This window comes from Panthera uncia, chromosome E1, assembly GCF_023721935.1.
Source record: "Panthera uncia isolate 11264 chromosome E1, Puncia_PCG_1.0, whole genome shotgun sequence".
NCBI classification, from domain to species: Eukaryota; Metazoa; Chordata; class Mammalia; order Carnivora; family Felidae; genus Panthera; species Panthera uncia.
In genome coordinates, this window is record NC_064814.1 from 50,175,116 (window position 1) to 50,202,580 (window position 27,465).

Below are 27,465 nucleotides of genomic sequence, written 5' to 3' on the forward strand. Positions count from 1 at the left end.
ACACACAGCTGGCTGGCAGGGGACCTTGGGTTGGGAAGCAGGTTAAGGAGAAGCGTCCACCGGTAGTCAAGCCCTAGCCTGGCCCTGGGTGTGGCCAAGCCTGGTGGACACTGCCGGGGGTGGTGTTTCGTCTTCCACCTTGGGAGCCGAGCAGGCAGGAGACAGGCGAGAGGCAGTAAAGGAGGAGCAAAAAAGGGTTCAAGCTCATGGGTTCCAAAGCTCACAGCGTGGTGTCACCCGCTTAGGGACTAAAATCTTGGGAAGAGGAAGAGGCAGGCTGTCGCTTACGACGTGTGTTCTTTTCTAGATGCATACGCTTCGGTAAAAAGGTCACTTGGGAAAAGAAAAAAAGAAAAGGAAGAGAAAGAAAATCCTGAGTTAAATACGCTAATTATCTGGAAAGTGCTTAGAACAGTACTGGGTACATAGTGTCCACATCAGGGCTGGTGGAATAAGTAAAATAAAAGTCTGAATGGCATAAAGAGAGGCCATAGTTCCTGGGGCATACCTGACCTATAAAATGACCCAGGAGGAGAGAACACACTGTCATTCCTGTGGTTGGTTATGCTATTGGCATAAGCTATTTTAGCTCACGGGGTGGGCTGGCGGGGGTGGGGTGGGGTGGGATGGGGTGGGGGCTCAGCCTTGCTTGATGTGAGGGCAAAATGTGATATAACGGTAACCATGGTGACAGTTTACTGGGTCCTGGTCCCTATTACGTTCAGGACACTATGCAAACTGCCTCGCACACCTTGTCCCCCCCTACTCGCCACCTCTAACGTAGGCATTGTCAGTCCTGCTTGTAGATGCAAAAATGGAAGCTCGTGGAACTTCAGGTATTTGCCCCAATTCACGACTCTGAGTAGTCAGCTTTGTCTGAGCCCAGAGCCAGCGTGCCTAAGCGTTGCCCCGCTCCGCCTCTCCCAGACCATGTGTGCACCTGTCATATAATGTGCATTGAGCCAAACTTTCATATGTCGTCTTTTTAATTGGCTAATATAAGAGTTTTTAAAAGACCGTGGTTTGAAGAGTATTTCAGATAATGTATTTTGACTTAAAGACAAGAATATGCAATCAGCTACCATAAGCAGGTACTTTTTAAAAATTTATTTTTGTTTATTTTTTGAGAGAGAGACAGAGAGCATGAGTGGGGGAGGCGCAGACAGAGAGAGAGAATCCGACGTAGGCTCTGCGCTGTCAGCCCCAGGAGAGGCAAACTCGGAACCCAGAGATCATGACCTCAACCCAAGTCAAGAGTCCGATGCTTAACCCTTCTGAGTCACCCAGGCGCCCCTAAACAGCTGGTTTCAAATAGTAAAATAGTATGGAGTTGTCTGAATCAGTTGGAATGATGAGGTTTTATGACCGGACACTAGCAGTCCGGGTGTGTGTGAATTGTTGCATTAGTAAGTAAAGACATTTAAAATCCACATTAAGGCTCTGGGCTTGCGAGCCCACTCGCCCATGGAGAGTCGTATTGGGGCCCACCTGCGCCACTCCCAGGAGGGCTAGCCTCTCCGTCCCTGTGACGCCGGGCGAACCACTTTCAGGCGACTATGAATCAGCGGATTTCCCTGGCTGATCTTCCCCCACCTCGATGGCCAACTCCCCACCCAATGGCCTGGGGACGCCAGCGGAGGCTGGGAGCCGGGCCAGGCGAACTTCGCCTGAAGCATACCCGGCTGTGGTCCGGGCTAGCAGGAGCCAGACCCCCTTCCGCCGGGCGCGCTGTGCTGTAGTCGGCGGAACTCTCCCTCCTCCTGCTAATTGTCACCCAAGCGGGGCCCGCAAAGTGGGTCCCTTGAGTCCTAGGGAGCCGGCACGCGGCCTGGGCGCAGACACGGACAGCGCGGGAGGGCGCGGTGCAGGTGTGGCCAGCACAAATGCCAGGGCAGGCCAGGCGCGCCAGGACCCGAGAGGTGAGGGCCGTCTTCCTGAGCTTAAGTGCCGGCTCCCCCCTCCCCGGAGGAGAGGAATCCGGCCTCGGTCCCCGCGTGGGCGCAGTGCACGTGCGTGCGCCCCGGCGGGGGCGACCTCGGGAGGGCTTTTCCCACGTGGCCGAGGGGGCAGAAGGGCCAGTTTATTGGCCGACACTTGGTCTCCAGGAGCTCGGGGAGCCAGAGGAAGCGGAGGTGAGAAAGCTCAGCCGCCGGCTAGTAGCGAGTAAAAGTCCCAGCGGTTTTGCAGTGATCGACTTTCTCCCGAGGCGGATTGAAGGCCGAGTAACTGTCTCCCGCCCTCCCTCCCTCCTGCCCTCTCTCCTCCCCCGAGTCCCGCCCCCCTGCACACGCTGACCCAGGGACACACCCTACTGCAGCGACGCAGACAGGGCGTTGTTCCCGTTAAAGGGGAACGCCGGGAGTCTCCCTCTGGCCCCTCGCTTCGCGCGCGCAGCCCCGCAGCGCAGCTGTCTTCGGGGACGCCAGCCGCCGAGCCAGCCGCGCCGAGTTTGTGCCGGAGGCCACTTGGAGGAACGGGGACAACTATCCCTTTGGGCTGTAAGTGCTTTGGTAGGGACAAGTGGAGGAGACGGAGGAGAAACGTGGGCATCTTCCGTCGATGGTGCCAGAAAGCGCGGAGCAGGCGCGGGCACTGGGCTGGCCAGGCCCGCGAGCTGTCTTTCCGAGCTCGGACAGGCGGACCACCGTCTGGCTCGTCTGGTTCTTGCGGGGCTTGTAGGGACACCGTGTGGCCTTGCCTTACGGTCCCTAAATCGTAAGGGGCGCGGGTGGCGGTGTGGGGATATGCGGCAAGGGCTGAGCCCTTTGGGTCTCGCTGGAGACGCGCCTACTTGGGGACTCATTGGCAAAGCAGTCCCTGCGGTGGACCCCGGAGATGGGGCTGCTGGCCCCCCGTGGTCCCCCCATTTCTAGCCCTATACCCGATTATCCTTCTCTTGTCCCTCCCGGCTCTAGGAGCCGTTGGATTTAATTTAAACCGTCTGGGAGACAATCCGAAAGCCGTGCTCATTTCTTCCCGTACATTCCAAGGGTTCCTTGGACTGTGTTGCTTAGGGAGAGCAGCGGAGGGGCCTGGTATTGGGGACTTTTAAAACGGAGCTATTGAAACGTGGTCTCCCCTGGCTCAAGACCCTGTGCTGAGACGGTGCCCCCTAATGCAGCTGGGCTTCCACAGCCATAGTACCCTCTAACGGGTCACCCCAGTCTCCATTTCCCCCCAAGAGCTGTAAAACGAGGGGCTAGGACCACATAGCTGCGTGGGGGAAGATGTCCTGCCGGCTCTGGCGGGTTGCGGTTCTCCTGGGACTCAGCCCTCCACCCTCCGCCTCTCCTTCCCACCCGACATCTGCCACCAACCCCACCCCCCCGCCACCCCCCTCCGTGCAGGCTCCTGGGCGCGCGTTCCGGCGCGCCGAGGCCGAACCGGGTCGTGTCTCGGCTCCGCGTGCCGGGGGCGCAGCCGGGACCGGGGAGAACCGGCGAGAGGCCAGCCCGGGAGCTCAGGGCCCGGCCCGCAGGGGCTGCGGCGGGAGGGGATTGGGCGGGGGCGGGGGCGGGGGGGGGTGTGAAGCGCGCGGTGGGCGGGAAGCGCAGGGGTCCCGCCACTCTCTGGGCCTTTCTTTCCTGCCCACACTCCCCCGGCTCTGCGCCTCCTCTCCGGAGCCGCCGGTGTGGACGCCAGGCTGAGCCGGGGCCAGGACGGCTCCCCGGCGCTGGCAGAACCCGGTGGAAACTTGGGAGACTAACGGAACGCGGAGCGCACCGGGCCTGGGAAACCAGGCTCCCCGCAGCGCGCTCTCCCCCGCAGCGTGCCGCTGGCGTCCCCGGGCCTCCGGCAGAAATCGGGGCGCCCACGCTCGGACCCCCAACCGCCACCCCGTAGGGAAAGGGGGCTCTCTCCTCCTCCTGCCTCCTTCCCCACGTGGGGCTGTGCTCCGGAGGCAACCCCGAGTGGGTGGAGGTGTGCCGTGGCCTCCGCTGGTCATTCTGGGAAGAGCTCTCCTCCCGGGGTGACTTAGACGTGCGTACCCCCGCGTCTCGTGCCCGAAGCAAGAGGTGTCGTGTGGCCGGCGGGCCCCCCGCGGGCTGCCGGGCGGGGATGCTGTGGCCGGCTGCTGCCCTCTCTCGGCCGGCCGCCGGGAGGCGTGCGGGCGCCGCGACCCGGGCCGGGCGCGCAGCCAGGCCCCTGCATTCCGCCGGCGCGGGGACCCTCCCTCCGCGCGCTCCTCCTCCCTCCCTCCCTCCCTCCCTCCCTCCCTCCCTCGCCCGGGCCAGTTGGTTGGGCCTCACGTCCAGCTTCGGCTCTCTTTCCCGGCAGGCAGGAACTCCGCTGAGCACAACCAGCCGCCAGAATGCTCCTCTTGTTGCTGGGCATCATCGTCCTCCACGTCGCAGTGCTCGTGCTGCTCTTCGTCTCCACGATCGTCAGCGTGAGTGCCCGGCGGGCAGCGGGGAGGTGGGCGCGGGCGGGGCACCCGGACCCCCCCCCCCCCCCCCCACCGCCCAGGGCTCCGGCCTCCCGGGCGGCGATTCTTCCAGGTCCGCGCCGCGTCGTGATTTGCAAACGACGTGAAAGTCTCGGGCGGCCCCCGGGGCGTTTTTGCAGTTTCTGGCAGGCTGCCCCCTTTCAGTTGTTTGGAGAAAACCCGAGCAGATTCAGGGGTAGGAGGGAGGCGATCGCCAGACTAGGTGAGCGGCGCAGGCCTCCATTTCAGCCAAATAATTTCAGTGCAGAGACCTCAGGGTTTCCCGACCTTCATTTGATAAAATTGCAAGGTTGTTTTTTTTTTGTTTGTTTGTTTTTTTTTTGTTTTTTTTTTTTTTTTGCACCGTAGGTTCCTTGAGGAAGGAAGTGGAGTATTTATGAAGGTTTGTTTTTCTCCACATGTCATGGAACACCCTTTAGGGCTGGAAATGGGAAGGTTAAAATAGGCTCTTCCGGAAAAGAGTTCACAGCCCCCGGTCTGCTTTGTGATGTGGGCATAGCACCTTCCACTCTAAAGCCTCCTCTGTATGAACACAGAGCGTGAGTGGGGAAGGGGCAGAGAGAGAGAGAGAGAGGGAGACACAGAATCCCAAGCAGGCCCCAGGCTCTGAGCTGTCAGCACAGACCCCGACTCGGGGCTGGAAGTCAGGAACCTTGAGATCACCACCTGAGCCAAAGTCAGACGCTTAACCAGCTGAGCCACCCAGGCGCCCCTACTGTGGTTTTAACTTCTTAACGTAAGGCGCGTATCCCAGACGTGATATTCTTGTCCGTTTCCAAGGTTGAGAAGTATGTCAGAGTGAGAGATTGTGATGTTGGGGATCTGTGGATTGTTTCATCGTTTGTAAGCGTTTTTACAACCTCTTAATCTTGTGGGATTGATAGGAATTAGGAGCCAGGAGACAGGCTCAGAGAGGCAGTAGCTTGGGGGAGCGACACCCAGGAGATCCGGGGTGAGGAGAGCCGGCTTGAATGCAGGTGTCCTGGCTTGAGTTCATGGCTCCTTCTACTATAGGACATACTTCTGCATGTACTACCTTGTGTGCGTGTGTGTGTGTGTGTGTGAGTGAGTGAACTTTTCTGTTCACAAAGTGCTTTTCATTTGTGAAACGCTGGCCCTCTGCCCAACACCATGTCTGAGCCAGACCCCCACCTCTCTCCTTTCCCCAGCGTGACTGTGGCCTCTGGCTGGGCCACCCTGGGCAGGGCAGGGGCAGGCCAGGTAGACAGGCGGATGAGGCCGCTCTTGCCTTCCCTTCCCCTTTCTCTCCCCTTCCCTTCGCCCCTCACCACCCTGTCTGATCGAAGATGTCTGGTTCTTTCTAGCAATGGATCGTGGGCAATGGACATGCAACCGACCTCTGGCAGAATTGTAGCACCTCTTCTTCTGGAAACGTCCACCACTGCTACTCATCGTCAGCAAATGGTGAGACTGGGTCTTTGCTCCATATTTCTCAGTCCAGACCTGGAAACCCTTGTTCTTGGAAGACGCAGCTCAAAAGTTGTTGCTGGGGTGGGGCAGAATGCAATTGGGGACTGGGAATCCGAGACAGGAGAAGGGCAGAAGTTTCCCTGGCTGACCTAAGACCCCGGCTCTCACTGCACATGATCTCTCCCCGGAAAGATGCCCTAGAAAGCACAGTGCTTCTTGTCAGCAAAGAAATGTGGGCACAGATAAGCCATAAATGTGGCACCATGGCAAGACCTTAGGCAGTTGGGTCTCCTGACCCAACTGGTATCCTTGCTTTGGTGGCTATCTCTATCCAGAAAGGTCCTGCCACTTCCTGTTTCAGTGACGGTCCCAGCGGGTAGTTGGGCCAGCTTTTGGTCCCCCGTTGGCAAGACCGCTTTTCGAGGTCGTGGGCCTCAGTGGTGATGTCATTTGGCATTCCAACCTTTGGGTGTTTCCTTGCGGCAAGATGGCGACTCGAAGCTATTTGCAAAATGCTAAACGCGAGCCTAGGAGTGCCCTTCGTGCGGAGAACTGTGTTTCTCCTTTGTCCTCGGCATCATTGCTTGTGAGATATTTGAAGCGGGTCTTACTTGGATTCCAGTTAAGGGATAATTGGCAGTGAGGGACCCGCTAGACACTTCCTGTACTCAGAGGAGTGCTCAGACGCAGGGGCCCCCCGCGTCTTTGGATATGGAGAGGCAGCGGTAAATGGGGTGCCTTCTCTGGGGTGGCTGGGTGCTGTTGAGTGTCACTGTGGACCCTGAAAGGGACCCTAGTGCTTGGTGTTGAGGACATCGTGGGCTGGGCTTGGCATGGGCCCGTGCTCCAAAGGATACGTCCCCAGCCTGGAGAGGGAAGTCGCTGTAGGATTTGACAAAGCTTCCCTGACATCCCGGGTTTTAAAAGACTGAGCAAGGACAGCCTCCGTTGTTGCTGAAGCTACTCATGATCTAGTATTTCCGTTGGAGATGTTACAACTGCTGACAGAGACCAGTTTGGGTCCAGCTCCATAAAGCAGGCAGGGAAGGGGCCCTCCGCTCTGGCTTTTGCACGGTGCACAAGCTTTGTGTCCCTGCGGGCTCCGCACCCAGTAACCCCCAAGCTGTCACTGAAGCATTGCAAACCCACATCTCGAACCTCTGTATGAAGAGAAACTTCTAGAACACTTACGGGGCAGTGTCTGTTGGGGAAGGATCGGGCGAGGAGTAGAAAATCCTGCTTTACGTTTAAGCTTTCCCGGGGGTGGGGGGTGGGGCGAAAACAGAGAGGCTTCTGTCCTCATGGACGTGAGCAGCCCGGAATCTTTTCTCGGAGTGCGTGAAGGATATTGGATGAAAAACATCCTAGACGGGGCGCAGCGCGTTTGCATGGTGAGTTGACAGCCGAGTAACTGAAATGAAATACTCGTGCATGCCTGAGAATGCGGTGATAGCCCTGTTTGCCCCCAAAGCCACAGCATCCGGTGCCCCCCCCCCCCCACCAGGATCTGGCTCAAGTGCTCTGAAGACTCCAGATGGGTGGCGCCCCCGCTCACTACTGACACCTGGTGGTCACCAGTGGTGATGCTGCCCCAGAGAGTGGTTTTTCCCCAGGCCTCCCCAGGCGTCAAATGCCACTCGGGGTTGGCGTGAAATCCTGGACTCTGAGGTCCGGACGGGGGCAGAGGCTCAGCTGTCTAGACTGCGCTCCGGCCGTGCATGGGAAGGAGGGCAGCCTTCACCTCGGGGCCGGTTACTGACCCCTGGTGCTGCACTTGACCTGGATGGGAATGGCTGTCATCTCCGGCCAGCAGCCCATCTCGTGTTATTTTCAGCAGGCCCCTTCTCGTCTCTCAATTGGCTCCTGATGTGCTAAGCTCGCCTCTTGGGTCCGTTGACGACAGCTTTGGGGTCTTTCGCGTGGGTTCCAAGTCCACGTGGTCGCTTTCCGAGGGCCACCCGGGAGCCTGCCTTCTCCCCTGAGCCTGCCTTCTCAGATGTTTTGAGGGATTTGGGCTTCTTCGAAGTTAGACGTTTCCATGGAAGCTTCCCCAGTAGTTGTTATCTCCGCTGACGGCTCCCCGGCCGGTCAGCCTGTGTTAGCACTTCAGCTCTGACCAGGGGCGGGGGATCCTCTGGGCCTCCTGTGCTTGGCTGATCGAGTCTAACAGTTTCTGAGGCAAACCACAGACGCAAAAATCTGCAGTTACAAACGTTAGACCGCCTTGACGAATGAACTGAGATGTGCATTTGTGCTCAGGCTGTTCCAAACATCCTCTGGGATGAGGTCCTCCAAAGTGATTTGTTACCGAGAGCGACGAATCGCTAAGTATGTTACAGGAGCGTTAGGTGAAAACCTGTCGGTTGACCTGACTGGCTGGCTTTTTTTTTTTTTTTTTTTTTTTAACGTTTTATTATTTATTTTTGAGACAGAGAGAGACAGAGCATGAATTGGGGAGGGGCAGAGAGAGAGGGAGACACAGAATCGGAAGCAGGCTCCAGGCTCTGAGCCATCAGCCCAGAGCCCGACGCGGGGCTCGAACTCACAGACTGTGAGATCGTGACCTGAGCCGAAGTCGGACGCTTAACCGACTGAGCCACCCAGGCGCCCCGTGACTGGCTGGCTTTTACCGAAGGGACTTGTGTTGGTCCGTGCGGGGCCCGGGGCATGACATCTGCCCCTCGTTTTCTGTGTGAACGGTGCCCCCTGCCGCGTGAACCTCATGGAGGTCAACCAGCTGGGTTGTATAGACTGAGGGAGAAGTCTTAGATCTTTCCCTCAAGCTACCTCTTGCTATGAGAAGTGGTTTTAGCTGTCTTACCTGCCTTCTCATTTTCTGAATTCGTTTCCATACCTTCTGGGTCCATCCTTAACTTGGCTGCAGGTGGGGGGCGGGAAGAACCTTAGGGGGGGACCTGTTCATCATGACCTTGTATTGACGGCCTCCCCGGGCCCAGGGAATATGAGCACTTGGAAATGGTGGACCTTGCCCTTGAGGGGCCTGAGCCTCTCTGAGGAGCCAGCAGATAAGTGTGGGGGGGCGAATCACTGGGAAGGCAGCGTAGGCCAGATGCCCAAGGAGTGGGGGCAGGCAGACAGCGCCAGAGTTCAAGGGAGGAAGTCTCGTGTGGGAGGTGGAATCTGATCCATCCTCCAGAGGATGGGCAGGATTTAAATAAATACAGGCAAGGAGGAGGATATCCCTACCAAGGCAATGACGTGACCCACAGCAAGGGGACAGCAGTGCAGGGGACGTGTTGGATCTGTCGGCTAGTATTCGGATGAGGATTAAAATTGACTGCAATGTAACAGCACCTCTTCAAGTGGCTGTGGCTTCCGTAAGACAGTTTCCTTTCTCTTGGGAGGTCGGCGGCCTGAGAAGAGAGAGCTACAGCGCTTTCGTGAAGTTGTCAGAGACCCAGGCACTTTCTAGCTCTTTCCTTTGCTCTCTCTTGAATGTGGTCCTCATCCTCATGGTCGCAAGGGCTGCTGATGCTCCAGCCATCTCATCCAGGCTTCAAGCGATAGGGCGGAGAAAGGAGGAGGAGAATGTGCGCCCTTCCCTTTTCGTGAAATGTCTCCAGAGAGACCTCACTCACACTGCTGTGTGTGTTCTTTTACAGGAACTTAGTCACACAGCCACACCTAGTTACCAAGGAGGCTGAGGATGTAGTCACTTGGCCTCGTGGGAAGCACGGCTTCTCGATTCCTAGAAATTTAACAGCAAGCACTCCCCGTAAGCCTGGCTTGAAACACTTCTCTCCGGGGCTTTGACCTTTCCCCCCTCTGTACCCCGTCATACTCTTTACCATAGCTCTGCTGGGTCCTAGGCAGTTTCTGGGCAGAACCCGGTTATTTTAGGATTATTCAAATATTTCCTCCTCCTTGTATCCTGGGCTCTAAGAGCCATACCGGCCGTTCTCACAGAGATCCATATTGGAAAGCGTGGGACCTTTGGACTTTCCTCTTGTTCTCCCCACCTCCAGTCCCTAAGTCTCCTCGTTTCATCGTGTCTCTCGGATCTGTGTTTCCTTCCAGCCTGGCCTCCTCTCCTGACCTTCCAGATCTGCATATGCAGCCACCTTCTAGACAGTTCCACTGGGATGTCTCAGGGGCATCCCCGAACCAGTCAGTCTCCATTCTCCTCCACCAAATCTACCTCTTGGACAATTCTTAGTATTTTAGAGAATGCTGCTAACATCTGCAGCCCGTGTGGATGTGTTTCCTTCTGATTCCTCGGCCTGGCCACCCCCCCCCCCCACCCCCCCAGGCGCTGGCTGTTTCCTTGCGGGTCGCCACGCCTGCAGGACTTATCAGAGCCACTGAGGCTGCCCCCTAACCCATCACCTTGCTTATTTCTTTATAACTCAGTTTTCACACCCAATCCAGGGTGATATTTTAAAAAAATACAAAGCCGGCCCTGTCACTCTCGATCTCAAGCCTTTCAGAGGGCCCGTCCTTGGCCTTAAACTTCAGATGGAAATCTTTACTAAATCCCATAGGAATCGACCTGAATGGACCCATTCCCTTGAAACCTCATCTCCTGGAATTTTCTGCCTTCTCTTAGTTCCTTGATCATGAACTTCCCACCTCTGGGGCCCGCCCCCTCTCTGCCTTTCTCCCTTCCCCTGTTTTTTCGTGTGCGGCTACTCCCTGGCTGCCTGCCATATACCAGATACTGTTGTAGACAGCAAGGATGTAAGAATGAACAAAAGCTTGCATTTTACTGGGCAAAACAGCCAATAAGCATGAATAAATTTGGGGGCAGGGATGGGAACTACAACGAGAACGAAAACAGGGTCATGTGTAACGAGGGAAGGGAGGCGTCGTGCGGGCGTGACCCCTTGGGGGTGACCGGGAGTCAGCCACAGGAGCATCTGGGGCCGATTCCAGGCAGAGGGGACCATCTCGTGTAGGAAAGGGGCCTGGCAGCATTGAGGGACAGAGGGCAGGCCTATCTGGTCCTTCTAGAGCCTAATAAACAGTTTGGCGCCTATAAATGCATTTCTAAATTTTTTTTTTTGATGTTTATTATTATTTTTTTTGAGAGAGAGAGAGAGAGAGAGAGACAGGCAGGGCATGAGCAGGGGAGGGGCAGAGGGAGAGAGAGGGAGACACAGAATCCGAAACAGGCTCCAGGCTCCGAGCTGTCAGCACAGAGCCCGACGCGGGGCTCGAACTCATGGGCCGTGAGAACATGACCTGAGCCGAAACCAAGAGTCGGACGCGTAACCGACTGAGCCACCCGGGTGCCCCGTGTGTGTTCAGTTTGAAAGAAGGGGCCCATGCTCGACACGAAAGCATGAAGGCAAAAAGTCAGGCCCTCCTGCAGTCTGTCCCCCGGAGCCTCCGTCGTCCCCTCCGGTGTATAAGGAAGGACGCCGCACACAGGTGCCCCCGTTTGCCAGTGACCCCGGGCTGGCCTCCTGTCCCAGAGTGTGGGCTGGGGCCAGGATCACAAGCTAAGAAAATGAGCCCTCGATGCTTTTCCTTTCCCTTCCAAGCAACGACGGCCACAATAAATTCGTGCCAGTCAAGCTCGTGGGCGGCATTCGATGGATGCTTTGCATTGAGAATTAGAACAATCTAAGCCTCGCCAGTCTCCGAGGCCCCCCCAGCCTGAGCCTCTCGGGGGCACTCGTTCTCTGGGTCTTTTCGACGATTCCAGACCTATCCATCTGGTGGCATCGTCATTCCGGCGAGGGCATCGGAGCATTTCCTCGTCTGCGGCTCGGTGCTTGGGCAGATTTTAGAGGACACCGGAGGCCCTCTGCCCTTACGGGGTCGTGTTTTGCAATTTGAAATCTTTGTGGCTCCGTGGACCAACCCACAAAATCTCTGCCCAAGTAATGGCTCTCGCTTTTACAGGCCCGTGTGGGTTGCCAAGGCCCTGGCGGGACAGGGAGCGGCCGGGGTGGGGGAGGTGGTGCTGTAATGCTGATGTTTCAGCCCCCGGAGCTCCCCGTCGGCCACCAGCATCCAGGAGTTAATTCCGAATGCGTGTGCAAACCCGCGCCTGAGCCACGTGGCCCTTGACGCTCACAGTCTTCGCTTCTGGAAAAAAAATTTAAGTTGCGTTCCCAGGATTTCCGCAGGGTCGAGAAGGCGTCTCTCTTGCGTCTGGGGAGCGGGGCCTGGCCGTACTGTGGCGCGAGGTTGTGGGCGTGGGTTTTCGGTGCCCGAGAGAAGGATGTCTGGCGAGAAGCCTCCGGAGCGTGTCATCTATCATGGGCACGCACGGGCACTCCCAGCGTTGGGCAGGACTTGGGAGATCACGTCCGCCCCTCTCCCGCCGCGCCTCACTTCAGGCCCCACTCCAGTACGCCCGCCACGCGCGCATCCTGCCCGTGATGGGGAACTCACTACCTTTCAAGAGAACCTCTTGCACTTTCCAAGCGCTGACAGCAGCATCCTTTCATTTAGTTTTTGAACGTACCGAGCGCATCCTGTGTACCAGGCGCTGTTCCACAAACCAGCCCCACAGACCGAGCCAGAAAGACCACGTCTCTGTTTTAGTGGGGCGCACGGGTCCTTGGGGGAGGCACAGAATAGACAATAAACGAGGGCGGGGGGTGGAAAGGACCCTGTAGGAGACGGGATGGTGGCCTCGAAAGTCACCCACGGTGGGGGAGGCTGGTTACGGAAAGGCCTCTTTCTTGCCCTCTCGACTTCAAGACCGGAGGGACCTGTCACGTGAAGGACCACAGGGAGAATATTCCAGGAGGTCATGGCAAGGGGGCCAGACCCTGAGGCGGGGAGGAGTCCGGCGTGACTGAGTGTGCTGGCTGGACGAAGGGGAGTGAGGTGATGGGGGGAGAGGGGCTTGGGGGGCCGTATTGCCAGGGCCCCAGCGGCCACAGACTGAGAAGGACAAGTGAGACACCATTGAAAGATCTTAAGCAGAAGAGGGGCGGGATTCGATTTGTGTTTCGAGGGCTCAGGCTGGCCGTTAGGTTGAGAGTAGGGATTGGCGGCCAGGCACTGGGATCGAGAAGTCTGTAGCTCGCGGCAGAGGGCCGGGCTGGAAGATTCGTCAGGTACCGCCTGTAGAGGGCAGGCACCCAGCCTCTCCTTGTCCCTCTGGAGCTGGGGCGGTGCGTGGGCTTGCCAGGTGGGCGGGCAGAGAATCGGGGAAGCTCACACCGTGCTCCCTCTTCCCTGTCCAGCTTCCGTGAATTTAAACCTACAGAAAGGCCGTAGGATCATTTAAATCGCGAGAGAGAGTTCAAACACGTCATTGACCCTCTCCACACCCCTCCCCGTGTGTGTCAAAGTTGAAAACCCAGTAGCCTGGGCATCTTGCCTTTTGTCTAACCAACTGGGAATCTGGGGCAGGTGCCCTGGGTGCCGAATAGAGTGAGCATGAAAAGGCAGCTACCACGTCGTGTCCCAGAGCGTCTTCTCATTCCGGGTGTAATTGTGACATGGTGGGGGAGTGTCCAGAGTGGAGGTGACCTTTGAGCTGGGCTTTGGACGTTGGGGAGAATTTCGGTAGGCGTGCAGGGGAGAGAAGGACGTTGTGCTAGGTGACGGAGGGCCATTACCGCAATTGATGGGGTAGGGGCTCTCTGTTCTAGCTCTTGACCGCCACGATGCTTGGCCTTTTCGAAAAGGCTTTAGGAATCAAAAGGAGAGGGGGCTTCTGGCTATTATTTTGCAGAGAAAGCCTCTCAGACCCAAAGATCCTGCAAACAACCCGGGCATCCCCCTCACCCCTTACACACTCCTGGCTAATCAGAGACTGCAGCTCACGCACAATGCCTTTCTGTCCCCCTGCTGCCATTTTCTCTGGCCAAACCCAACATTTCCAAGTGGTCCGCTCCAAAAAAAAAAAAAAAAAAAAATTTTTTTTTCTGATAAGTCCATTGGAAAAATCGGAGAACACTAAAAGCTAAGGGCTGCTTCTTTGATGGCAAGAATTCTCTTAGCCTTTAACGTTTCGTTGTAGGTTGTAATTAGCACCCGAGGGGGGAGCTTAACGTACTTGACCGTGGGACCAGTCCCTTGTTTTTGTTTTTTTAGTCAACCGGTGGGTAAGTGGTCCCACAACAATTCTCTTTTTTTTTTTCCTTTTAATATTTATTTATTTATTTTGAGAGAGGGGGAGAGGCACAAAGAGAGAGAGGGAGAGAGAGCACAATAATTCTTCGAGGGACACAGCCTAGCCTCACCTGATCCTGTAGTTTCTAGACTTTTCCAGCCGGAGCATTTTCCAAAGGAAACCTAAGCCGCCTTAAGTGTGTGCTGGTATCCTCTGTGCCATATTACATTCCCTTTTGGAGCCCAAGGTCTCGTTAGCAGAATGAAACTGTGGTCTCAAACTCCAGTTTGAGTGGTTCCTCTGTCCACCCCTGAGCCAGTTAATGAGGCTTAAGCAGGAACACCTTGACCCGAAGTTTCTTTCCACCTGCTTGACATGGGCGTGTTCGTTCGTTTGCTCTAATTAACAGGCCCCCACGATTCCGTATTGGGCGGTTCTGTATCCTCTTGTGTGGGTGTAGACCCCCCCCCCCGCCAGGGTATAGACCCACGCGGGGGGCCGTGCAGGTGCTCCAGCGGGTGGGTGAAGCCTTAAGGGCAAAGGCCACGTTGTTCAGGATAGAGGCCCCTCGGCGTGTCAGCTATTCCTGGAATGGCATTCATAGTGACAAATGAGGAAAATGGCAATTTGTGTGGTGGCCGTGGGCGGGGCGGTCTGAGGGCGCAGAGCCCGGCCTTGTTGGTCACGTGCTGTTGCAAACAGCCCAGCCTTCTGCCCAGGTGTGCACGTGCCTGTCGCATCTCTTGCATTTGGGATTTAGCCCCTCTGGTGGCTTCTTCCTTGGAGGCTTTGTTTCTTTCACGGCCTCCCCGGTGTGTGCTCTGACTTTCCCTCAGCTGTCTGTCCTCTCCCTTCCAAGAAAACCTGTTCTCTCGATGGAAACAGAAAGCATTTGTGCCTCGCTCAGAGAGGGACCCCGGGGGGGGGGGGGCAGGGGACGAGAGGGGCAGGGGACTGACTCTGTGCCGGTAATGAAAGCTGCAGAAGGGCCCAGATGATCTGGTGCTTTGAAAAGCGCCTCATCCTTTCTGAGCCCGTAACTCACTGGACTCCAGGCCCCGGCTAAGAATACAGCTGCGGGGGCAGATGTATTTCCTTCATTGCTTAGCTGCCCCGGCAGCAGGAATCTGACCTTGAAGCGAGCTTTGATCGCGGAGTAACTCAAGCTTGCCCTTCTCTGCCGGGGACGCTGGGTCGCCCTGCCTCCGCGGCCCACATCCGAAACCCGTCCAAAAGCTCTTGGATGCGGCACTCTCATTAGAACAAGGTCTCCAAAGAGTTTTTAGGGCTTTAAATCCCTGTGCTCTGCCCCAAACACTGTCGCCAGAGTTCTGCCAGGATTTACCGGGTATCCACTTGGGGGCCAGCCACCGAGTGAGGAAGACTGTGGGTGCCCAACGTGGGCTCAACTTGCAGTTTGAGAGACAGCGTGTCCCCGCGCTGGGGCCGGGATGGGGGTGCGGATCTGTCACTTGGCCTGTTGGCCTGATGTTAGGCGTGCTCCGTATAAATCAGGCTTTCTGTCTGACATCGATCCGTCATTGATAGCTCTGTGCCTTGTATCAGACGTCCCTCCACCCTAAGCATGATTTCCTGTACGTCTGATTGGCTTTGCGATAGCAGAGCTTGGCCACGTAGAGGCTGCGGGCCGGACCTGGCCCACCGCTCCCTGATTTTGTACGTAAGTCCTCATCGGATGAAACGTACACATTGGCCAAGACCGATTTGGTGCTAGATGGCAGAGCCCGATGGTTGCTGCCGAGACCGTACGTGTGACCTGCAAAGCCAACAATATGGACCATCTGACTCTTTACAAATAGTCTGCAGAACTCTGAGCTGAAAGTGAGATATTCTGGATTGATGTCAACGTTGTTCCAGGATACTTTGGAGTTCTGGTTGGTCCCCTAATAAAATGGCTGGTGTGAGCCCTGTGGTCCCTCCCCCCTTATCATGACTGGAGTCACCCGGATGGAGGTACCCCCAGAACTCTGGAACAGTCTGTAAATGCTTACTTACCCTGATCTTCAACATCAGCTTTTTTTTTTTTTTAAGTTTATATATTTATTTTGAGAGAGAGCGAGAGAGAGCATGAGTTGGGTAGGGGCCAGAGACAGCATGAGTAGGGTAGGGGCAGAGAGAGCATGAGTAGGGTAGGGGCAGAGAAAGCATGAGCAGAGTAGGGGGCAGTGAGAGCATGAGTAGGGTGGGGACAGAGAGAGCATGAGTAGGGGAGGGGCCAGAGACAGCATGAGTAGGGTAGGGGCAGAGAGAGTGTGAGTAGAGTAGGGGGCAGAAAGAGCATGAGTAGGGTAGGGGCAGAAACAGAGGGAGAGAGAATTCTAAGCAGGTTCTGTGCTGCCAGCACAAAGCCCGACATGGGGCTTGAACTCATAAACCGTGAGATCATGACCTGAGCGGAGATCAAGAGTCAGACGCTTAACTGACTGAGCCACTCAGGCTCCCCAACATCGGCTTTTTAAATCGGGTTATTTGTATCGTCTTTTGACAGATCTTTTATATCAGCTTGTTTGATCCTTGCGACCACTCTACGAGATTGTACGTCATGTTAGAGAAGAAAAATTCAGAGCCCCAAACATGGCAAGTGGTAGTGAAGGGGGCGGTCAGCAGAAGCGGGTGACAGAGCCGTCCCCTGGGCCTTTGTAACTGGACTGAATGACCACTGGGTGGTCAGGCTTCATATATCCTCATAGAGGATCGAACACCTGCCATGCCAGGAGCATAGATACCTGTTCTCCATTACTGTCTGCCGTGGGTCTAGTCCAGTCCAGATGAAGGATTCTGGCTCTGGACCAATGTCCTGTGAACTTCAGAATCCCCTCAGGACATCGTCGGCTTCCTTTGGAACAATACTGACCAGGCTCTCGAACCTTCAGCCGGCCTGTTTGGGGCTGGAACGCAAACTTCTCCCTCCTGGCTCAGCGCTGTTTTTTCCCTTCTGTCAACATGTGGCTTCTGATTTGATGGCATTTGAAGAAATGTGAAGTCCCTTTACTCTTTGCAGGTAGAAAACCGGTCCTGTCCAGATTCCAGCCATTCTTTGAGTTTCGGAATCCTCACTTATTGGGGCCTGCGAGGTTTTCTTTACCTTGTGATCTTTTAAATTAGTTTCAGTTTATTCAAAGATTACATGAGAGTATTCTCCGTATTAAAAACAAACCAACTGATAGAGATCATTTAAAAAATAGCTTTAATGGTTATTTATTTTTGAGAGAGAGAAAAAGAGAGACAGAGCAAGATATGAAGTGAGCTACCTGCTGACAGATTCTGAGCTAATTCTACAGCTCAGAGCCCAACACGGGGCTCGAACTCACGAACCGTGAGATCGTGACCTGAGCTGAAGTCGGATGCTTAACCGACTGAACCACCCAGGCACCCCCAAAACAGTATAGACCTTGACAGAAGACAAACTCTTCTCCATTCCAGCTCTAGTTCCTGGGGCAATCGTTGATATCAATCTGGCACGTCCTTGGCTCTTTTTTCAATGAACACACACACACACACACACACACACGTTCACACCTGTGCGTGCGCATTTGCGCATATATAGTGTTTTGGTGTGTATTTACACAATGACATCACGTCGTGTATACACCTGAGTCTTTTCGTTGTCTTGAGGGCTTTTCAGTGGTTATTCATTTTCTAACTCATGATTTTTTAACTGTTGCAAAACATTCCATTGCAAGGATTTACCTTAATTTATTTCCACTCCGAAGAGTGGTACCACAGCAAGCATCCTTATTCATTTCTCTTGGAGCCTATGTTTAAATGTTTATCCGGGATGTAGTGATTAAACTGTGGGGTCGTGGTATTGGCATTTAAAGTTTTATTTTTTTATTATTTTTTTAAATGTTTATTTATTTACTTAGAGAGAGAGAGAGAGAGAGAGAGAGAGAGGGCACGCGTCAGGGAGGGGCATACAGAGGGGGAGAGAGAAAATCCCAAGCAGGCTCGGTCCACATTATCAGCACAGAGCCCAATGCAGGGCTCAGTCCCACAAACAGTGAGATCATGACCTGAGCCAGAATCAAGAGTCGGACGCTCAACCGACTGAGCCACCCAGGCACCCTGACATTTAAAAATTCAAATGGATTCTGCCAAATTGCTGGGCACAGAACAATTATTATATTATCATCCCTCTGAACGGTATACAGACGTATCTCTCATACGTGCACTCTGTTGACATTATCAGTCGTCTTGATTTCAGCCAGTGTGATAGATAAACATTGGCATCACATCCCTTCTGGATTTCACTTGTGTTTTCCTGGTTGCTAATGAAGTTGAGCACCATCAAATATGTTTATTGGTTGTTCGTATTTCTCTTTTGTGAATCGCGTGTCTCCGTGGCTTTATAATTCTACACTGACCCTTTTGATGCCTCTGGAATTGAATTTTGTGGATGATGTGAGCTAGAGATCTACTTGGGTTTTTTGACAAATGGATGGCCAACACCGCTTGGTATCTGTTCTATCCTTTCCCTACTGAGTTGTATGTTGTGTTTATTATATACTAAATTCACAGGTGTACTCACAAAGTCTTAATTCTGTCCTGTTGTTTTATTTTTCTTTCATGGCTAATACCACATTGTTTGAGCTGCTAAAACTTTATAGTATAAGTATAATATAAGCTTGTAGCATAAGCTATATAGTGTAATCTAATATAAATATAGCAACATAAAAATATATATTATATAATTTATGGTTATAATTATACTATGTATACATATATAACAATACATGTATATATGTTGTATATACATATATACATATGTTTGATATCTGGTAGGTGATGTTCTGCCTCATTGTTTTTGTTTGTCTCTTTTTGTTTTTTCCTGTTGTTTTTGTGTTTGGTTCAACATGTTTTGGCTCTTGTTGCTTTATTGCCCTTTAGATAAGTTGTTAAAGCACATGTCACGTTCTGGCTGGGATATTATTTAGGATAATATTGAACTCGTAGATTGCTTTGGGGAAAAGCGGCATCTTTATGACTTTGAGTGTTTCTGTCTGGGGACATAATATGTTTCTGTGTCTTTAGCACGTCTTCTGTGTGATTTAGTAAAATTTGTCTGCCTTATTGATTCCAATAGAACATGGATTCCCCATGTTCTTTGGATTCCCCAAAGAACATGATTCTTTAATCAATTGTATTTTTGTCATTTTTAAATTCTATTAATCTCTGCCCTTCTCAGTAATGAGTCCATTGATTCCAGATTCATTATTCCTTTTCTAATTTCTTGAGTTGAAAGTTCATTCTTTGTCATTTCTTTTTATTGTTTAGTAATTGTTCTAAGGGTGTCCATTAAATGCTAAGTATTGCTTGGGCCACCCGCCTATAGATTTGTCACGTGGTACAGCGGCAATCCTTGCTGAAGAAAGTTTTGGTTTTTGTCTCGATTTCTCTGTCCGGATACCATTTTTTAAATTTCCAACGTTATCTTGGCCAGTTTGTTTTTAATTTCTACTTTGTGTTTGCCTCAAGTTGTGCCGGTATGATTTCTGCTTCCTTTGAAATTTATTGAGATTTTTTTGATGCCTGATACGGAGTGTGTAAGACTGTTCCTCGTGCGTTTGAAAATAATTCACGGTCTTTATTATCTGGATGCAAATTTGCTATATATCTACTAAGTTGAATTTGTTAGCCCTGTTATGAATAATCTCTCTGCTCCTGTGTTTTTGTTTTTGTTTTTTGCTAGTTGATTTATCTATTCTGAGAGAAGTGTGCCAGAGTCTTTCACCGTGATTGTGACTTTGTCAATATCTTCTCGTATTCCAATTATCTTTTGCTTTATACATTTTCCAGGATGTGTTATTATATGCATAAAGGTTTATGACTGCCATTTCCTTATGGTAAACTGGATCTTTCTTCACTAGGAAGTATCTCTCTTTGGCCCCTTTCATCTTTTTCAACTTACTTATTTATTAAAGTTTATTTATTTGAGAGAGAGAGAGAGAACGTGTGTGTGCCTGCGCAAGCGGGGAAGGGACAGAGAGAGTCGGGGAGAAAGAGAATCCCAAGCAGGTTCCGTACTGCCAGTGTGTGGAGCCCGATGTAGGGCTTGGACTCATGAACCGTGAGATCATGACCTGAGCAGAAATCAAGAGCCGGATGCTTCAACTGAGATACCCAGGCACCCCTCATCTTTTTCAATTTAAATTCTGCTTTATTTTTCTGCTGCTATGATTACTATAATTGCTTTCTTTTTGTTAATATTTGCCTGGAGCCTCTTTTAAAAATCTTTTGATGTTTCTACCATTGTTTGTTTGAGATGTATCTCTTGTCTCAGACTATAGACAGGAATTAATGTAATTCAAGGTGAAATTCTGTGTCAATGAGGGACTCGAACCCATTCACATGTATTGTGATCGGTGATTTGACTGGACTATCTTCATGTATGTGATTTATTTATTGTACTTATGATTGAAAAGCTTCTTCTTCAACTCTGTATCTCCCAGAGCCAACCTGAGAGCTGGGCTCGCAGCAATAGATGTTCAACAAATGCTCATCGAATAACACCTTCCTTGACCCCAGGATTCTGATCTGATTTGACCACGTACGGCAAAAGCCCCCCATTGTAATGGGGTTGGGACTAACGCTCAAATTATTGGTAAAAGAAGTTCTCGAGAAGGCTTTAAGTTCCCTTTTTAATTCTAAGGGATCTTTCCTCTTCGTGTAGATTTAATGTCAAAGATTTGAGGTCTTCTCGAAGTGTGAGGTCTGTTGTTAGGGGTTAGTGGGGGGTAAAGATTTCAGAACTGGGGGAGGAAATCCAGGGTACTGTCTGCATCAGCCATGCTCCCTGGGAGGGAAACTGAAGAACGTTTCCCAGCAAAACTGAATCACTGTTTTCAGTTCTGGATTTGGGTCTCACGTATCTTTGTGTTTCCAGACTCCCCTACCAGAGTCCCGGATAATTGGTTTATTCTCGAAAAGACAGTATTCCAGCAACATTAACTTCATGGCAGGCTCACCTAGAGGGACTAAATATGCTGGAGAAAGATGGCACCCAACCCGGGACATCTTTTTCCTACCTGAGTTGACACAGAGACTGAAAACACAAAAGAAGCGTATGTTCTGTCACGGTGAAAAGGATGCTAGACTGGAATCAAGGGCCTCTCAGGTTTGATCGTGCCCAGTTGGGCCCATCCAAACATCTCCGGAAATCTCTTTCCGTACGAAGGAGCTGGATTAGTTGATCCGGATCCGACACTTCTTCCAACCGTGTCTGGAAAAGTCTTATGCTGAAACTCCGGTGACAGTTAACCCAGCCAACACCCTTAAGATTCTGCCATGATCTCTTGGTAACTCAACCCAGGTTCATCTTATTCAGTGACTGACTATAAATCATGCAGCTTTCGTAGCGTTGAGTACCGCGTTAAGCAGCAGTGTGTGTTTTTCTAAGCCTTTACGAAGTAGCCAGTTACTGATCGGAGAAGATAAGGCCCTGTGGCTTCTCCAGTTGCTTTGCCTTGTGTAGAGGAGCACCCACCCCGGTGATTTCTTTGGCACTTGGAAGAAGGGACGCGGGTGACAGGCAGGCAGTGCCACATGCGGGTCTTCGAGTAGGACACCGTAGGCTCCCTCTGTAGGCTGAACCCAGGCTGTCTCCTCTCCCTTCCTTCCGGAAATGGCACTGTTTTACCATAGATGGTGAACTACAGAATTCTCTTTTCTGCCTGAAGTTTAGTCGGAAGCGTGGAGATTTGATCCGAGGCTTAGGGGAGGGGGGGCGGGTCAGGCATTCAACAAAGATGCGGAACTGTCGTCCAGCGTCCCACCCGGTGACCTGTCGGAGCACGGGCTGCTGTGCGCTGAGGTTCATGAGTAGGATCGAGATCGGCCAAGATCCAGCTCGGCTGAGCAAATGGGTTTTCGCTGCAGGGTCTTCTCCCTCAGCATTTTCTTCCAGTTTCCTGCAGAATTGGCTTTGGCTCTGACCAGCACTGTTTGTTCTTCCCAGCCAGCCCCACGATCTCCACCTCTCCTTGCGGGGGTGGGGGGTGCTGATATTTTGGACGGTGGTTTTGAACTGTGCTTGGAAGACAGGGGTTCCAATTGGCAAGCCCCTGAGGGCAAGAAGAGAGCTGACGGTGGGCGGGGCTCAGAGGCAGTGGGCGGGGCTCAGACCCTTGGCGAAAAGACTGGGAAGGCGTTCAATAGATTTTAACTGGAGTTTAGCTCCTCGTTCCGGGACGCTAGTATTTTCTTGCAGCCCTTTCTTAAAACGGCCACAAGCAAGCAGGTATCCCAAAAATGGATCGTCTGAGTTCAGGCTGACTTCTCCTAACCCCAGTGCCTCTCCCCTTCCAGAATGGCTGCAGTCTGTCCAGGCCACCATGATCCTGTCGATCATCTTCAGCGTTCTGTCCCTGTTCCTGTTCTTCTGCCAGCTCTTCACTCTCACCAAAGGGGGCCGGTTTTACATCACCGGAGTCTTCCAGATCCTTGCCGGTGAGTTGGGGATGACAAACTCCACGGGGGAAGCTGTTCCTGGGTCTCCAAGGCTGGGGAGTGACTGATGTTTGTGAGTCTGCACATTGGGTGGTTTTTATAAAGTACAGGTGTGTGTGTGTGTGTGTGTGTGTGTGTGTGTACCTACGCATGCACCTTAGAATTTGAGAACTCTCTCCCTCCCCAGGGAACAGGGTAGATGGGAAATAGGACTTAGGGACTCGAGAACGAAGGTCCATAACCCAGCCAGACCTAATACCGGGGACGGAGCCACGGTCTGGACACATCATCGGAGGTGAATGTTAATAAGGATAGGAGTAGAGCAAAGGCCACGCTTGAGGGTTGTATCCCTGCACGTTGTGCGAAGCCCCAAGGAACCATCCTTCCTTCAGCACGGAAAGTGGCCCCAGTGGGCGGCTGAGGTTGTTTTCAGATACGTGTCTCCCACCTCCAAGCAGTGGTGAAGCCATGGCACATTCTTATTCTCCTTTACCCCAGCTCCGGGGCTCCACTGGGCTTTGGCTTACTGTTGTCCTTCTTAGGTGTCTTCACTTTGGCACCCCCCACACGGCATCATTTCCTAACATGGGGCCGTGACAACACGCGAGAGGTCTCATTCCTCTCCTCCTTTTTTAAAAAAAATTTTCTAATGTTTATTTATTTTTGAGAGGGAGACAGAGCGCGAGTGGGGGAGGAGCAGAGAGAGAGGGAGACACAGAATCGGAAGCAGGCTCCAGGCTCTCAGCTGTCAGCACAGAGCCCGATGCGGGGTTCGAACTCACGAACCGTGAGATCGCGACCCGAGCTGACGTCGGACGCTTACCGACTGAGCCGCCCTATTCCTCTCCTCCTTAAACCACCTTCCAGTTCCCCCACCAGATAGGTTATCCATATGTACGATGTGCAGAGTCCGAGAAGCTTCTCTTATAGAGGGTGACAGCTTCCAACTTTGTCTCTAGATTCTGGCCAGTGTCTTCCTTCACTGACTCTTCTCTTCCTGTCTATTGACTGCCAGTTGACTGAGTCAGAAGGCGCTGGAGAGAATTAAGAGATGCGGTGGTGGATCCTATAATCCGTGTTAACAAGTCACACGCTCCCGGTGCACCAGAGAGCATCTCTGTACTGTGAGATGTTCTAGATGCCGGCTGGCTGAGTAGGCGGAGGGCTAGGCTGTCCTCTCTTCTTTTAGTTGGTTGTCAGAATGTCCGTGGTGCTGAATCACCACCCTGTGCTCAGCGGCAGTCATTGGAGGGTTGATAACAGCCCACACGTCTTTGGTGAGTGTAGATGTAACTGCTTACCCACGACCGTACGGTAAGACACGGGCTGAGGTTAGATGTTGATGATCTTTTCTAGAAGCCAGAGAGTACCCCCCCCCCCGCCCCCGCCACCTTCCCTGGAAAAAGGAGGGGAATTGGACAGCTACTTCTCATGAAATACTTAAATACGGCATTCCGGTACGTGCAGTTTTAGGATGTGAAAACCTAATAGGGCTTTGCTGCTTGCATAGGTTTAGTTCGACCAAGCAAGCCAAGCTCCTAGAGTGGTGCCGGTTTTATTAAGTTACTCATTATGCGGCACGGTGTCATTCCTAGGTGTGTTAGAAGAAGAGTTATCAATTAGTCATTCCCGTTTCTGAAAGTAATACACAAAACTGGAACGTGGTCTGGAGATTTCTTTTTTTTTGGCTTACCATTTACAGTTCAATGTCAAGTCGACTGATGATCATATCTGTTGCATCAGTGGATCTGTCCTCAAGAGAGAATAATACAGACTTAGGAACCAGAACTTTCATAAAATATATATATATATATACACACACACACACACACACACACACACACACATATGCATATACATATGTATATGCATATACATATGCATATATGTGTGTGTGTGTGTGTATGTGTGTGTATATATATATGAGACCTATACAAGGGTGTTATTTTACTGATAAACTGAGATCAGGAGAGGATAATGAATAGCCAAGGTCACCCAGCTCAAGCAGGAACAACCAGAAGCCCACACTTCCTCCGATACCACGTGGACTCGATATAGTTAGCAACCTCCTTATGGTTAGAGACAACGGAATCCGCCCGAATTGCTACAGAACGGAAAATGCAGGGCGGAAACTCTGCTTTTTCCAAAATATAGTTCCTGATGCACCCTCACTTCTCTGTTTTGAATCGCCTCTGAACTCGATACAAGCCTTTTAGACTGCTGCTATTTAAAAAAAAAAAAAAAAACCCTGGGGTGCCTGGGTGGCTTAATCAGTTAAGCATCCAACTTCGGCTCAGGTCATGATCTCATGGTTTGTGAGTTTGAGCCCCGCGTCGGGCTCTGTGCTGACAGCTCAGGGCCTGGAGCCTGCTTCAGATTCTGTGTCTCCCTCTCTCTCTCCCCCTCCCCCGCTGGCGCTCTCTCTCTGTCTCTCAAAAATAAATAAATGTAAAAAAGAAATTAAAAAAAACCCCTCTATGTCTAAAAGCACATGATTTGTTCTTCATTTCTCCCCTTCCAACGTAGCTTCTTATCTATCATGGGATCCAGTGTTCAGTTATCAGTTCATCAGCCTAGCGGCCCCGGTTTGAATAGAAAGTCATGTTGGATGAGAAAAGTCAAGCCACAGTAGCAGTTGTAATCTACCAGCCCTAAGGAATGTTCTGTTCTGAACTGTTCACCCCAGTTAGCGGGAGCTGAAAGCAGGTGGTCTGGGAGCCGCAGGTTCCCTGCCCCACCCCCCCCCGAACGTTGCATTCGAACTTGATCTACAGGGTCCTCCCACTCAGGTTGAAAACTTCAAGGAGAAGAGGCTTCACTTGAAGATTTCCGTGCTTCTGCAAAGCACTGAGCCGTTTTAAGCGGAAGCCCTTGGAATATTTTCTGAGTCTCCCAGTACTTTCTGCGCTGCCTCTGCCTCGCTTCCCTTGGAAGGATCCAGCTGTGGTCTTCGTAGGTCACACGCACGAGGGTGCAGGAAAGGCGGATGAAAGGTGTGGGGGGCTCTCGGGGCTGACTGTCCATGTAGGGAGCCGTCTCTGCCTTTCTCCAGATTACACGTCTGTGTGTGCTTATTGGTCTGCCTGATTCCCTTCTGCGTGTCGTAATTAGCAGGTCTTAACATTTACGAGCTGTCTTCCCTTGATTACATACTTCGCAGGTTGGCTGCTTTTGGGGGATATGGCAACAGGTGTCTTCATCTAGTTCATTGCTTTTTTTTTTATATTAAAAACATGTTTTTTGATGTTTATTTTTGAGAGAGAGAGACAGAGCACAAGCAGGGGAGGGGCAGAGGGAGAGGGAGACGCGGAATCTGAAGCAGGCTCCAGGCTCGGAGCTGTCAGCACAGGACCCGACGCGGGGCTCGAACTCGCAAACCATGAGATCATGACCTGAGCCGAAGTTGGATGCTTAACTGATTAAGCCACCCAGGCGACCCCGGGTTTTTTTTTTTTTTAATAACAGAGCCACCTAGGCACCCCATCTTTTTAAATTTTTTTAACGTTTATTTATTTTTGAGAGAGAAAGAGCACAATCGGGGGAGGGGCAGAGAGAGAGAGAGAGAGAGAGAGAGGGAGGGAGATGCAGAATCCGAAGCAGGCTCCAGGCTCCGAGCCGTCAGCCTGGAGCCCAGTGCGGGGCTTGAACTCATGAACTGTGTGAGATCATGACCTGAGCTGAAATCAAGAGTCAGGCACATAACCGACTGAGCCTCCCAGGTGCCCCGAATAAAGAAGGTGCTTTTAGAAAATTCCAGTGCTCAGCCTTTGTCCCTGGAGAGCTCTTGGGAGGGGCTGCTCCCTGGGTGACTCTTGATCAGGGCTTAGGAACCACTGGTGTGGCCATCGAGCTCTTTGTTATCCCTCGGTCTGGTCTTACTGGACTTTCTCTGCTGATGACTCTTCCCGCTCAGGAGCCATAGATTGTTCTGGACTTTCTCTGCTGATGACTCTTCCCACTCAGGAGCCATAGATTGTTCCAAACCCCGTTCTTAGAGAAGAACCATTCTGAATCAGTGTCTGGACTTCGAAGTCCTTTTTGTTTCCAGAACCTGCAGCCGTCTGTTCTCAGACAGCGCTTACCCTGGCCCTAGCTCTGTTGGGCTGGGTTGCCCTCGATGGGAGAACATCAGGAAATTCGCAGAAGTACAGACCCGAAAGACAGATCCACGTTTTGACTGATTTCGTTACTTGACGCCCCGCACCGAGCTCCGTGCATCGAAGGCTCCATAGAAGGCCCTGAATAACCCGCTTGTTGGATTACTGGATAATTGTGTTCCCTTGCCGCGAACTCGGGTCACGTGTGTATAGCTTACTATTTATTGTGCTTAAGAGGAACAGAAAACCCGGTCAAAGGGGACTCCCGAGGGAGGGTTTCCGTTTGTTCTGTTTGTTTCGTCAAACAGACTGATAGAGATCTAGGGCTTTAGAACGAAAGGATTTTGGGGATGCATAAAAGCACGATGCCCTCCCTGTTCCGAGGGGCTCAAAGGCAGCTGTGGTCAGACACCACATTTAGAAACCCCCCCTTTAGGAATGAACTAAACCAGGGGCGCCTGGGAGACTCAGTCGGTGAAGCGGCCGACTCTTGATTTCCGCTCGGGTCATGATCTCATGGTCCGTGGGATCGAGCCCCACGTTGGGCTCTGTGCAGACAGCTCAGAACCTGCTTGGAATTCTTTCTCTCTCCCTGTCCCTCCCCTGCTTGTGCTCTCTCTCTCTCTCTCCCCCCACCCCCAAAATAAATAAATTAAAAAAAAAAGAGGGATGAACTGTTTCAGATGCTACTCCAGCCGTGCCCAGGTCAGAAGCCAGTAATGCTGTGGGGGTGATTTTCTAAGCAGCATTTGGGGGCCGAAAGCGGAAACCGGCCCGGCAGTGCAGAGAAGGCTCTGTGTGGGTCCGACAGAGAGCCCAACGCTTTCAGAGGAATGGACCCTCTAGCCTCTTCCCACGACATTTTGTCACCCTCAGGATGGAGGTGGGGGGATGTGACTCACGGGTGTTCACTCATCCAACCATCGCCACAAGGCAACTCAACCCCCCCCCCCCCCCCCCCCCCCCCCCCCCCCCCCCCCCCC

General features: G+C 52.4%; 1 protein-coding gene across 1 annotated transcript in view; it reads left to right on the plus strand.

Moving 5' to 3' along the window:
- The first annotated feature begins 2,377 nt into the window (after nucleotides 1-2,377).
- Nucleotides 2,378-27,465, plus strand: part of PMP22 (peripheral myelin protein 22) — a 28,626-nt gene continuing 3,538 nt past the window's right edge. Inside the window, exons 1-4 of the mRNA XM_049636921.1 lie at nucleotides 2,378-2,498; nucleotides 4,279-4,390; nucleotides 5,773-5,872; nucleotides 22,245-22,385. Coding sequence (XP_049492878.1) covers nucleotides 4,313-4,390; nucleotides 5,773-5,872; nucleotides 22,245-22,385 — 319 coding nt within the window. The 5' untranslated portion in view covers nucleotides 2,378-2,498; nucleotides 4,279-4,312. The remainder of the gene's footprint in view (nucleotides 2,499-4,278; nucleotides 4,391-5,772; nucleotides 5,873-22,244; nucleotides 22,386-27,465) is intronic.